General features: G+C 34.4%; 1 protein-coding gene across 3 annotated transcripts in view; it reads left to right on the forward strand.

Annotated features, from left to right (window-relative positions):
• Positions 1-14,287, forward strand: part of LOC136832440 (ATP-dependent RNA helicase glh-2-like) — an 87,700-nt gene that overhangs the window by 65,752 nt on the left and 7,661 nt on the right. For all 3 annotated transcript variants that reach the window (XM_067093321.1, XM_067093323.1, XM_067093328.1), the window contains exons 3-7: positions 8,170-8,214; positions 11,282-11,397; positions 11,782-11,939; positions 12,404-12,431; positions 13,284-13,389. In XM_067093321.1, coding sequence (XP_066949422.1) covers positions 8,170-8,214; positions 11,282-11,397; positions 11,782-11,939; positions 12,404-12,431; positions 13,284-13,389 — 453 coding nt within the window. The remainder of the gene's footprint in view (positions 1-8,169; positions 8,215-11,281; positions 11,398-11,781; positions 11,940-12,403; positions 12,432-13,283; positions 13,390-14,287) is intronic.

A 14,287-nucleotide genomic window follows, 5' to 3' on the forward strand; every position in this document is an offset into this window, starting at 1 on the left:
TTCTTATATGGCACATGTTTGTTGAAGTTATGTGTTGTGAAAAGATGAGGTTCATAATACAATTGGTTTGCTATCACTAACTGACATGATGTTGTAAAAGATTTAACATTTTCAAATTTTACCTCTGTGGTAATGTTGTGACATTTAACTTTAGCTACAACTGTATCTATGGAAAATACAAAAATTTTCTGATTACTTATAAAGGCTTCAAATCTTTTGTCATAATTTGTTGTACATACATCTTTCTCTTGGTTTTGGTGTAACACAATTTCTTGAATACATGGATATGCATTAGTGCTCTTATACAAGTTATCAAAATTACATTTATATTCCTGTTCTCTTAATAGAATACACTCCTGAAACTGTTTGTCTGTAAAGAATGACAACAACAAAGCGTGTTCTTCTAATGCAAAATGCTTGATTGTTCCCTTTTGAATGATTGGTTTGTTATTTACCAACATGGGAAATGGACACAGTGTGATTAATGTGTTTGTGATCCTAGTATTGAAAGGTACAATTAAAATAATTTTATCATAAAGTATTTTGACACTTATTAAATTGTAATACATAAATACATCATTTACAAGTGGTTGTAAATGCTTTTCCATGATACAAGACTTAATTATATCTTCAAGTTCTTCAGGAGTAATTAGTGCTGGGCTCAAATACCTTTATAAATAAGCAAAATGGCATTTAATGTGTTTTTGTGTTCCTGCAGAATTACTTCACTTTCTAGAGCAAATGTATTTAAGAACTGTATATTCTCTAACTTATTCAGTTTTGTTGTCAAATCTTCATTTACCTTATTTATGAAACCTTTTAGATTTTTCTGAAGAAATGAAAGTCCAAACAGGACTATTGCAATGATGAGCCGCATTTTTGCATGTGTAAGAATAGACTTTTATCAGATTTTCTCTACATAATTTTACCATATATATTATATACATTTATATATGTATTTAACTCTGTCTGTTTTGCAGATTATATCTTTTGTTTATAACATTATCTACACCATTTTCATGTCTTAGGTTATCTACAACTTCAGAGGACCATGGATCTGTTTTTGCTATTTTTATATGATTCCAGTGAACTACTTTTTCCTTTAGATCACTTTCATTGATTACTCTATATTTATTTAATTTTAACACTTCTACAGCTCCATATGGTCCAGTGAACTTGGGAGATACCTTTACATTTGGCCCTTCTAGAACATGATTTTGCACATAAATTTAAAGTACCTACTTTAATGTCTGGTTTAATGGTACTTTTATTATAATATTTGGCATGAATGTTATGAACCTCATTTAATTTTTCCCTTGTTTTCCTGACTGTCTCGTAATTACGTCTGGTCTTCCATGCAACATAGTCATCCTAGTTATAAGTACGTCTGGGTGGCGTTGCATCGTCTAAGAATATGTTAGGCATTCTTTTCTGATAACCATATAGCAGATATTGTGGGGATTCTCCTATTGTCTCATTTACAGTATTATTCAGTGTGAACTGTACGTCTTCTTTGGCAAAGTCCCAATCTTCTGTCCGTGGGCTCACTAAAGTTTTCAGGATATCCTTTATTTTACGATTAGTTCGTTCTAGTGCTCCATTAGAACTTGGTTTATAAGCTGTTTTTTGACACTTATTTATTTCATAAAATTCACATATTTTCTTTAAAAGATCACTAGTAAACTCAGCACCATGAATGTCTTATGATAATTCTAGATTTGAGAGCTTCTGCTACAGTAGCTGCATCTCTGTTTCTTTCGTACGATTACTGATAATTCTAGATTTGAGAGCTTCTGCTACTGATTTCTTACATATCTAGTTAAATAGTCTAAGAAGACTAATATTTGTTTATTTCCACTAATAGTGGTTGGAAATGGACCTAAAGAGTCCATAATGACTACTTGAAATGGATTTAATTCCGATGGATATTTTTCAAGTGGAGCTTTTAAGATTTACGTTACCCTTATGTTGATTACAAACTATACAGTTTTGTACAAAGTTTTTGGCATCTTCACTACAATGTGGCCAAAATTAATTTCTGGTTATGATTCTGCTTGTCTTTTTAATTCCTGGATGTCCTGCTAACTTGTATGGGTGTGTTAGTTCTAAAACTTCTGTGGTTAGTGTTTTTGGGATCTATAGACGAGAACAGCCATTCTTCTCTGTTGGCTATTTATACAACAATCCATTTATTAATTGAAAATCAGGTTTTAAAGATTCATCTGTCATTAACTGCCCTACTTATTGTCTGATTTCTGCATCATTTTCTTCTTGTATTTTTACTCTTTCTAGACCTAAATCTACTACTTCACAACTAAAACAAAAGGTATTAGTGGTGATGCATTTTTGTTTCTTCCTGAGATCTGGACAGTGCATCTGCCAAGGTGTTAAATTTCCCTGGAATATATCTGAATTCTGGAGCAAATTCTAATACACTAATGAACCATCTATTGAACTTCATGTTATTTGCAAAGGCTCTCTTTTTAAATAAGTCACAAATGGGTTTGTGATCAGTAAGCACATTAACCTTATGACCTAAAAGTATGTGTCCGAATTCCTTTAAACCCCAATATAAAGCTAAACACTCTCTTTCTGTGGTACTGTAGTTTATTTCTGCTGGATTTAAAACTCTACTAGCATAATATACTGCCCTCATTCTAGTTTTTTCCTTTTGTAGCAATACAGCTCCTAGTCCTGTACTTGAGGCATCACAAGCTAAGTAAAAGTCTTTGGAAAAATCTGGGCAGACTAAAACAGGGTTCCTGGTCATTTTGCTCTTTAGTGTTTGAAAGGCTGTTTCTTGTTCATCCTTCCATTCATAATTCCTATCCTTTTTGGTTAATTCTGTCAAAGGTTTGGCTATAGTAGCAAAACCCTTTATAAAAGGTCTATAATAACCTACCATACCTAGGAACCTTCTTAATGCTTTCAAATTAGTGGGAGCTGGGTAATCAATTATTGCCTTTATTTTACCTGTCTGCATGCATAGTCCATCTTCACTAATTACATGACCCAAGTATTCTAAGGGTTTCATCAGAAATTGACATTTCTTTAATTTCATTTTTAGTCCTGCAATTCTTAATCTCTCTAGGACCATTTCTAATGTTCTGAGGAGACTTTCTAAGTCTTTGTTAAAAATGATCACATCGTCCAAGTATACTACAACATTTTCTATATCTCCTAGGATTTGTAACATTAATCTGACAAATGTTAATGGGGCTGATGTTAGTCCAAATGGCATTACTCCAAACTGTAAATGTTCTTTATGTGTGCTGAAGGCTGTGAATGGTTTCGATTCTTCATCTAGAGGTACTTGCCAATATCCACTAAGCAAATCTAAGGATGAAAATATTTTGGCCCCTCCTAATTGAGCTAGCATATCCTGGATTACCGGCATCGGCATTCTATCTGGAACTGTGTTGGAATTTAACTTCCTGTAATCTGTTACAAGTCTCCAACTACCATCTTTCTTTGGAACAAGTAACAATGGGGAATTATATGGAGATTTAGAAGGAAACACTATTTCATCTTCTTTCATTTCCTCTATCAACTTGTCAACTATGGGTCTCTGGCTTATTGGTAATCTGTAATTAGGAATAAAAAATGGCCTTGGCTCCGTCGTCTAATTCTGTGTTGTAAAGCATTTGTTCTTCCTAGTTTATCTCCTTCTATAGCTATTATATTTCTGTATTTCTCTAATACCTGAATTAACTTGTGTCTATTTTCTGGAAAATCTGTTTTGTTCATTTCTGAATTTATTTTGAGAGTTTTGGCCAGTTATAGAGAAAAATGCCTTTTCTTCTATTGTTAGTAAAGGATTTTTAATGGGGATCCCTATGCAAAAGACAATGCCTGCGTATAGGTTAGTCTGTTATCTGAATAGTTTTGGACATAAACTTCGCAGCTATTACTGTTCATGTGGACAAGTGAATTATCTATTCTGACAAAATCTGGCAATTCTCCATTCAATAATAGAACATCCTTACCCTTTACATCCTCTTTTGATCTCAAATATATTTTTGTTAAACATTTTAGATACAAAGTTACTGCTCTGTTGAGTACAAATTGTACTTTATTATTATCAGCTGTGCTAACACAACATATTTCTTCTTCTTTTGTGTCTGAAAAATAGCAAATTGTGCATCTCCAGTGGTTTCTTCTGTTACTTCTATCATACTAGTTATGTCTGATTTATTTATTTTATCTAAGAGTAATACTTCATTTAGTATTTTTCCTTACTACATTGCTGCAATTATAAGTATAGGCGCCTTGATTTTCGTTAGATTCAGTGTTTTGGTGATCACCATTATTCATATCTGAGTAATTATTGATATTGGAGTATAAATCATCTATATGTGTATTGTTGAGATGTGCACGTCTCAACAATTCCGCATTCGGTGATTGTGGGAATTCCTCTTTTCTGTTTGTTGCCATTTTATCTTGCTTGTTCTGGTTACTTATCTGTCTTTCCTGTATGTTCATTTCGCTTGTCGAAACTGTCTCAGACAAATTGATCAGATTTGAGTGACTTTTCTTCGTCAAGCTTAAAAACTTTCTGATTACAATCTACAATATATCATTCCACATCTCCTCATTGACCTAATTGAGAACAATACTTGTGCCGGAAAAAAATCTGTCTTCTAAAACTAGAAAACTGTCAGTAAATTTATGTGACAGAATCTCTAAGTTCACATTCCCTAGACTTTTATCTGTTTCCCAGCTACTCCTTTTATTACTCTACTTTGACCCTGAATCAAGGTTTTTGTAATACCTAAATATCTGGTTAAAGTTATTTTATCAATTATATTTACAGTGCTACCTGAATCAATGGGTACTGTACAGGTCTTTCCATTTAATGGAATTTTTAAAATAAGCAGATCCTTTTTATTTATTCCTTCCTCTTTCATGGAAAATATTACTTCTTTGCTAAGTAAATAGGAATATGCAGATGTACCTTCATTTCCCATTGTAACTATTTCTCCTTTTTCTCTTTCATCTCCTTGAAGGGAATCACTTCCTTTTCACAGTAGAGGGGTTAATTGTCACTGGTTAGCTGATTTATTTATCTTCGGGCGACTGTTATTTATCTCTACAGTCTCTTTACTGGCCTCCTTATTATTGAACCAACAGTACTTAGTTACATGCCTGATCTTTTTGCAAACTGCGCAGATTTTATGCTTTTTGCATTCATTAGTGGAATGATTTGTACCCCCGCAGTTTTCACATGTTATTTTTGGTCTAGCTCCTTGAGCTGCATGATTCTCTGGTTTTGAATTATTTGTGTTTGGATATTGACCATTATGATATCTCAGGGGCGGACCGTGGAATGGTCCATTCCTCGATTGATTCTGTCTTCCCTTCTGGTTTGGATTCCACTTTCTTCTAGTATTTTGTGCATAGTTCCTTTTAAAGGAAGTTTGTCTATTCCCTACTTGTCTGGAACTATCATTGTACGTGTTATTTCTTTTATATGACTCACTGGTATTTCTGCCTTTCCTTTCATTTAGTGTTTCTGTTTCCCCTACAAATTCCTTAGAAAAATCTATTTCTTTCTTCTGGATTTCTTGTCTCATTGCTATTAAAACTGTAAGGCTATCACTTTTGAGATCAATCTTAACTTTCTTGAACGCTTTCCTTTCTTTTTCTCCAAGTGCGTTATACATTGTTCCAAATGACAAGTAATTTAACACATATCTCAAACTGACTAAATCACTTTCTCCATCACCAAAAGCATTCTTATCACCTATGGTGATGTTTGTTTTTCTTAAGTTTTATCACTTTGTGATTTGCTTATTGATATTGTGAAGATTTGCATAATGTTGATTAAGGAATTTATTAATATTATATAAGGCATCACTTTGACTCACTGGTTCCCAGATTGATAAACAGATTCTTTTAAATTCAGCTTATGTGGTTATGTTGCTGAATCTAACTGAATTCAAAGTTCTGTGTGCATCACCCCTTTCTGAACTAAACAAAAGCAAGGCTTCGTTAATTTTTGGTCTTTCATCTGTTATTCTATTTGTAGAAATACGACTGTCTGTGTCCGCTAACCACTGGTTCACAGAGTATGATTCTAACCTATTTTTGTCAGGATTTGAACTTTCAACTCTTCCACAGAATCTTGTGGCTTGCGTAATGATTGCTGCTTGCGCCATTGTTCTAAATTGAAATGTTTTAATGGGATTAGTGTTATTGTTATTGCTACTTGTGTTAGTACTTCCTTGAGTTAATGATATTCATGAACTTGGTACTGGAATTCAATTTGTCTATCTGTTGTTTGTTGTAAATGGTAAGGTCTGTTTCTAACTGCATTCCTCAATGTGTCAAACGAACCCTGCACTACAATGGTGTTCTAAAATCATACGAAAGTATACCCAATACACAACAGTATTCAGTGATACATCATAAAAATCATGTTATGTTATTAAAAATTCCTATCTATCAAACCTCAAAAAAAAAAAAAAAATAAGATAAAAAAAATTCTTGAGAGAGAATTATAAATGTTATATACCTTTTGAGAGAGATAATCATAAAAGTCTTATATCTTTTGAGAGAGAATATTTAAAAATACACTCACTGTGAGAGAGAATTTTTTGAGAAAATTAATTTTCCAACTTACGTATTTTGTGTTGCCGTCCTCCAGTCTTAATCTGTTGTGGTTCTGTTTAACCGCTGCCTTTTTTTTTTTATCACTTTCGCGAACAACACAAATGCATTGTTGCGTTCGCTTGTAGACGTTCCGGATACCGGTCGCTGTAGACACTGCGTTCTCTTGTAGACGTTCAGGATACCGGTCACTGTAGACACTGTGTTCGCTTGTAGACGTTCAGTATACGGCTCGCTGTGGACGTTCAGGATACGGCTCGCTGTAGACGTTCAGTCATTCACTTGTTTTTAAAAGTTGTGGGTTTTACTGCTTCTTTCACACTGCCTTCCATTGCCCTCAAGACTTGTTGATGCCACCAACCTCAATAGCGAAAAGAACATGATATATATATATATATATATATATATATATATATATATATATATATATATATATATATATATATATACTATATATCTATATGTGTGTATGTGTGTTTGTATTTATGTATGCATGCATATCTGTGTATACATGTTAATGTGTTTGTATTTATGTACACACATACACACACACACACTTACACACACAGATATACATAATATGTGTGTGTGTGTTGCGTGTTGTATCATAATGAAAAAGAAGCAAAACGAAAATCGACTAGTGTCCATTTCACATGAGTTATGTCTACTCACCTTAACTTATAAGAGTGTAAGTAAAGTTACATGATTAATGGTAAACACATTCCGAAAGGTATAATCTACATCGACAGCGTCATTTCAAGTTTTGTCATTTTCCTCAGAGAGAAGCCGCTGATTTCAGCGGTAAAAGTATTTGTTTAATGATTACAGTAAAGTATATCTTTGGGCCCGTTGGTTCTATTGGCACTAGGGATTTTTCTTGTCCTTTCAGCATTCTATTTTCTTTTTCATATATCAAGGTATCGATAAGAGCAGTAAATTGCCGTCATGTCCTCTTTGTAGTTTTTACATTCATGACTCAACAGAAAACGGAAGAAAGTTGTAATGACTGCTATCCTGATTTTCTCTGGGGTTCAACCCCAATTCTGGGAAAGGCTTATTGGTTTTGTGTGTTAATAATATATATATATATTATATATATATATATATATATATATATATATATATATATATATATATATATATAATATATATATGTGTGTGTGTGTGTGTGTGTGTATGTCAATATATATGTCAATATATATATATATATATATATATATATATATATATATATATATATATATATATGTGTGTGTGTGTGTACGACAAACTTAATGTGATAGTAGGTCATTTTGCATAATTATCACCGGATGTGCATATAAGCCAGTATAATGAGATAAACTGTAACCTAAACCCAACCTAACCAAAACCAGACCTTATTTTACCTAGCTACTTTAACCGAACCTCGGTAACTGTGCAAAATTGCAAAAATCTTTCATTAATTCCCAAAAATGTTAAAATGTATCCAGCATAGCAGACACGCTGTTATTTATGCATACTTAGTCATTCTACATAATAAAAATTCACAGAAGTATAATTGTTATTTATTTTTCTTTCCAGCCATGACAAAACCCGTCCGCAAAGGGTTCCTGACGAGATATAAAAGTAAGTACAAAAGTGAAATATTTCTTTTGGTAAGTAACATATATTTTAACATGAAACAGTCTTCCAGTTGCAAAATAAGTAAAATCATAAAGACTATGTTTAAAAGTCTCATTTAAGTGGGTTTTTTTTTTTGTGAAATATAGATTGAGTTGATATGAACCATGCCACTGCATATTACTGAAAGAATTGTTTTTCCCAAACCACTATAAAACTTTTATAATATTGGGAATTGAGACATCAGACGAATGGAATATCGGTTACCACGAAAATAAAAACAAACAAATTACAAAACTTTTAAGGAAGATAATACACTGAAAAAGTGCAAGAAAAAGAAACGATGTGAAAACAAGTTCCGGAATGTTTCGATGCAAGTCGCGTGTTCCAAGAAAAATTGCATCTGCTTGAAAGAGAAAAACGAGACAAAACAGGGAAAGTATTGATGCAACTCCCGCGAATTCCAGTAAAAATAGAAGTCGCCACGTTGCCATAAACTAATGCGTCTGTCTGATAAACGGCATGTTGGATGATGTAACAACATGCAAAGATATACCGTTTGATATTATGTCTCGTGTGTGTGCGTGTGTGTGTGTGTGTGTGTGTGAGTCACGACACTTGAGTCTAAGATGACTCAGGATAAGACCATAACCAAGGTTGAATGTGAAGAAAAGTATACAGCAAATGCGTTATTTTTTCGGTTATTGAATTAACGATCATTTTCACAAGTGAATATATCATCTTTAGCTTGGACAAAAATGATTTGTGAATTATGCATATTTTTATGGGGTGAAGGAGGGAGGGCTGTTGCTGAGCCTTTTCCCAAAAAAAAAAAATGTACGTATGATGTTTATTGAAGTCAATGGCATTGTTCCTAGATTATTTTTACTTATCAAGACTGAATCATTCTATACTTCTTCTTCTTCTTCTTCTTCTTCTTCTTCTTCTTCTTCTTCTTCTTCTTCTTCTTCTTCTTCTTCTTCTTCTTCTGGCAAGCTTCTCGGGAATAAGGAAAAATTGTTTGAGATTCTTTCCATTTACTTTTTCTTTTTCTAGTCGACGGACCGTTTCCCCACCTCTCGGCGGCGTCATCAGAACTGGATTTGTAATCCTTATTCCTGAGAAGCTTGCCGGAAAAGAAGAAGTATAGTTGGATTCAAAGTCTTGATAAGAAGATAGTATCTGCGAACAATGCCATTGACCTCAATAGAAATTGCATAAAAGAGAAAATATGTCCAAATAGCATATGATTTTTAAAGAAGTTGGAGAAAGAGTTACATTATTTTGGGAATTTGCAGTACTACACCTCCCTAGTTCATGACACTTTCTTCAGTGACAGAACCTTTTCTCTTAAAAACTGCTCTCGTAAAATCAATTGCTACATTTGCCCATCATGTTCTGCTGGTATTTTGACATCTAGTGCCCCTTCGAACTTTAGATTGCTGGTGATATTAAATGCTTTCTTCACAATTCCACGATGCCCAATACTTTAAAAGTTTATAGGAAATACATAGATCATATGAAAATGCCATGCATAAAATGATGAGCTGTGAAAAGTTAATTATTGGTTAAAGTATGTGAAATGGCGAATGAACGGTTTAGTATGGAAGTATATTTTATTCTAAGGTTCGTTACGTTTTTGTCTTTACACCGTTCGTATAAGATAAATAACGAAATAATTATGCAAATTTTGTGGTATTGCAAAAATTTAAATATTGAAAGTGAATCTTTTGCAGACATAAATGCCTGCTTTAGGTGAGATTATGTTTCATTCAAGGATTTTCAGATTGCTGAACAAAATTGTTAAAAGTTTTGTAAGTGCGATTCTTTGGTATTAGCAGAGAGAAGATCAAGTTTAAGTTTCGTAGCTGAAGTTCGTCAGTGATAAGGTATTGACTGTGGATTGCAAAGGTCAGTTGCAGACTTGCAAAAGGCTTGATGTTTTGTAAGAAATTGGAAGACGATTATTATTAGTAACTGTGATGTTTTGAGAGTGAATGTAATCTGTGGGGAATGTGAATGAATGGGAGTGTTGTTGGTAATGTGAGTAATGTTCCAGTTGATGATTGAAAGAATGACTCTGTCGAGATAAGGAGAGTGGCTGAGCTCTTCGGAAATTGTGGAGTAGAAGAGGGTCTAGAATGACACATTTTTTGGAAGGTATGAAAGGATTCCCCAAATAACTTTATTTCATGCAAGTGACCTTTATATAGATGTTGCAGTACATACAGACTAATGAAGTGTAATGAAGTCGCTGCGTAAGGTGTCTGTACAAGGGTTTTCATCCTTATTTTAGCGCTTTGAGAGTGAATGTGGCGGTTACTGTACTCTCGTCTATATAGACAACCAGCTTGAATCCTAAGGTGCAGCTGTAACGAATCAAAATGAGAAAATTACTGGTAGTTAGCTGGTAGTCTAATTATTGTTGGTGCTCAGTAGTGAAAGAATGAGGAAAGTTTAATCTCAAGACAGTCGTGTGTTGCGTTTTATTGCCTATCACTTACAGTTGACTCAACTTGAAGATTTCTCTATTGTTAATTTCAGCAGGAATTACCTGACGTCTCTCACTTAATTTAACTCTCTTGAGGAAGGGATATCAGAAAACAAAATAATATAACATTTTCCAAGCCTACAACATTTTACAACATTGTCGACATTATTTGTTGTATTCCATTATAATAATTATTATTATTATTATTATTATTATTATTATTATTATTATTATTATTATTATTATTATTTCGGAGCAAGGATCAGTTTCAGTTACATAATGCAACATATTTCGTTACGCAGAAAATGCAGCTTCCATCAAATTATACGAAAGCATTCACGGATACACTGACTTAAAAATAAAGAAAGGGGATGCCGTGGCTTTTGTTTTGAAAGATTATTCTTTCTTAGTAGTGTCCTTTCTAAATTTACCACGGACTGTATTGCCAGTGATCAGAAGCCATAATGATTGAGGTATATTTATATAATAAATGATCTTATGTTTATTTTGAACTTTGCAAAAATCGATGATTAATTGCATTAACCATAGGTTGCACTCTATCAACGTGTTTCTGTCCCCTAGAACGCATCATAGGATCCAACTGGAGAGAAGAATGGGTGGTGTTGCACGAGGACTCGACCCTCGAATGGTACAAAGACCACGACGAAGCAGATTTCCTTGGCGGCATAATGCTGAAGGTGAGTGGATTCCAGTTTCACCTCGGAACGTGGAGCTCTCTTCCGTCTTCTGTAGTCCCTTTAAGCATTAAACCTTCCCTCTACTAAGATGTGGATTTTGTGCTGCCAACTTCTTCTGTTATCACCTTCTTCTAATTCTTCGAGCATTTAAATTTATAATGAGTAAAATCAGTTTTCTCCGTCAACCCAACAAAAAAAAAAAAGTCTTTGCGCTGTTCCCTTCCCCAAAACCCAGCAAATGCAAAGGATTTCTCCTGCAGTTTCCTTTCTCATTTCAATCTCAAAGCACAGACGTAACGCTACTTACTTTTGTGGCCGTTTGCTTTACCAGAATTGGCACTTGAATGAGAAATTAAAACTTCTGAAGAGTTTTCGCTTTCGCAGGAAGCACCGGAAATGATCGCCGCCGGCCCCTTCGCTTGCTACGTGCCCGACCGACCGGAACTGCCCAAGAAAGCTGATCCTAACAATTTGATGGTCTTCGGCACGAAAACCAAAGACCGAACATTTTGGTTCCTAGCTAAGAATATGGACGACCTGAAGTGAGTAACGGAAAATTACAAATCCACTGACGAGATAAATTTGCTCAAAAAATAATATTCTTTACGCATTTTTTAAACAAGAATTTCTAGTGAACAATATTCGGGGTGGCCATTATTTCAACGGTTTAGTGTTATTTGACAAACTGTGTCAGTAATTTCCTGCTTTACCACTAGGCCACATGTAACTGGTTCATTTTATCCCATAACTTTTAACTGTCATACTTTTTCGTGACCCAGTAATATTTGTGGGACGTCTCAGTCACCAAATAATATTTATTGCTATCATGTAACAGTACTAGCTCATGTATAGTGATGAAATGTTCTACATTGCAACAAAAAATGTTTGTAATTTTAGTCTCTAATCAGACGTTTACTAGACTTATTTGCTCAGTACAGGGCATACTATTTGCATTTGAAAATACATAAAGCAGACTTACTTACTTTCTTGTTTTTTGCTCATGCAGTCAATGGATGACGGCCATAAGCAATACCGTAAGTGTCGTTTTTGGAATCAAAAACATTTAGTCTAACTGAGCTTTTGTTCGGAAGGCAGTATGTTGTGGGCAAGATAAGATAGACATGATATACATTGATCAGCAGCACTAATGCATGACTTAATTGAATATTACTGTCGATGAAGATAAGTGACAGGATATTGTAATAGAATATCTTTCTCACCTTAACAGAACAGAGTTGTAAGCTTTGAACACTCATGGTGGAATATGAGCCTATGAATATTTGGTCCACATGGGTCCACGTTGGTTCAAGATGGTAGAAGTATAAGTGAATATCAGCATGTATAAAAATTGTTTCGGAAATGTAGAATTAGTTTAGTTTTCTTTTTCAGAAGTTAAAAAGAGAACAAATTTCTTAGCAGAGAAATAGGTGGAAAAGAATTTAGTTGTTCAGTTTTTAATCATTATTTTTTTCTGTTCATAATTTTTTTGTATAAAGTGTATCTTTGTCAGAATTATTTAAATAAAATTTTTTTTCGGGATATGAAATGTGTTTTGGATCAGGTATCATGTGTTCGAAGGTTAATTAATAGGATCATCACAGAATACAACTCTTCAAAAGCATCCTAATGCCTCTCGCTGTCAGTTCCAGTAGCTCGAGATAACAATGGCTGAGTGTCTCTTTCAATATTCACAGTATAGTCATCTCGTGGACACCATCTTTCATCACTTTAACGAAAATCTCAACTTTTTATTGATAAGACTTTGGTGTTACTGAAGCCCTTTTCATGTTAATACAGAGAATACCACAGCCTCCTCGTAGGTATCTCTTTTGACATTGACACGAATGACAGATGTTGATGATACTTCATTTTTCACGACCCCGTAGCTTCCTCCGCCTCCTGACCCGCCGAAACCACCCAATGAAGGCGAACAGACGAAAGGGGAACCGCCTCCTTATTCGCCGTCAGCTCCTCCTCAGCCACCACCCCCAGGTGAGTTGTCTTAGTTTTTCTCGGTATCATTTGTCTATATTTCGTTATCTTTGCGATTCGTGACCCATCTTTAATTAAGAAGAAAATCAGTCATATAAATTCAAAGCTTCTTTATCATAGGGAGTAGTTCTTCATTGGAGGGGTGGGTAGAGCTCTCGGTTAGCACGCTGTTGGCCCAGCGTTCGACTCTCCGACCGGCTAATGAAGAAGTAGAGGAATTTACTTCTGGTGATAGAAATTCATTTCTCGTCGTAATGTGGTTCGGGTTCCACAATAAGCTGTAGGTCCCGTTGCTAGGTAACCAGTTGGTTCTTAGCCACGTAAAATAAATCTAATCCTTCGGACCAGCCCTAGGAGAGCTGTTAATCAGCTCTGTGGTCTGGTTAAACTAAGATATACTTAACTTTGTCATAGGGAGTTATGCACAGACATGTCAGAATTTTACCTTGAGTTGTAGGTCTTAAAAATGACTCCAGATTCTATACTCAAGAAAGAAAGCAGGAGAGGGATCTCTCACTAATCGAGTTAGAGTCTGCATAGATGGATGGTAGTGTTTTATTGATCTAGTTATTCTTTTGTTCAGCTCATGAATTCTGATTCCTCTTTGCGAAAGTATGTTGACAAGAATCGAATAATTTTCCACAGCTCATATGTTTCATATCTAATAACGAATCTTTACACATATATATGGTAAAACAAGAATAAATAACACTCCCAAAATTCCGTGATTTCCTCTAATGATCTGATTTTTACCAAACACGTTTTTCAACAGGTCACTCTAGATCTCATAATGCTCATGAAACATGCACTCAAGATTCAATTCCTGGAATTCTTTACGACTGTTGACTGGAAATACCAATAATTATATGCTTGTGACCTTCTGCACCTGACTCAAAAT

This window comes from Macrobrachium rosenbergii, chromosome 4, assembly GCF_040412425.1.
Source record: "Macrobrachium rosenbergii isolate ZJJX-2024 chromosome 4, ASM4041242v1, whole genome shotgun sequence".
Lineage (NCBI taxonomy): Eukaryota > Metazoa > Arthropoda > Malacostraca > Decapoda > Palaemonidae > Macrobrachium > Macrobrachium rosenbergii.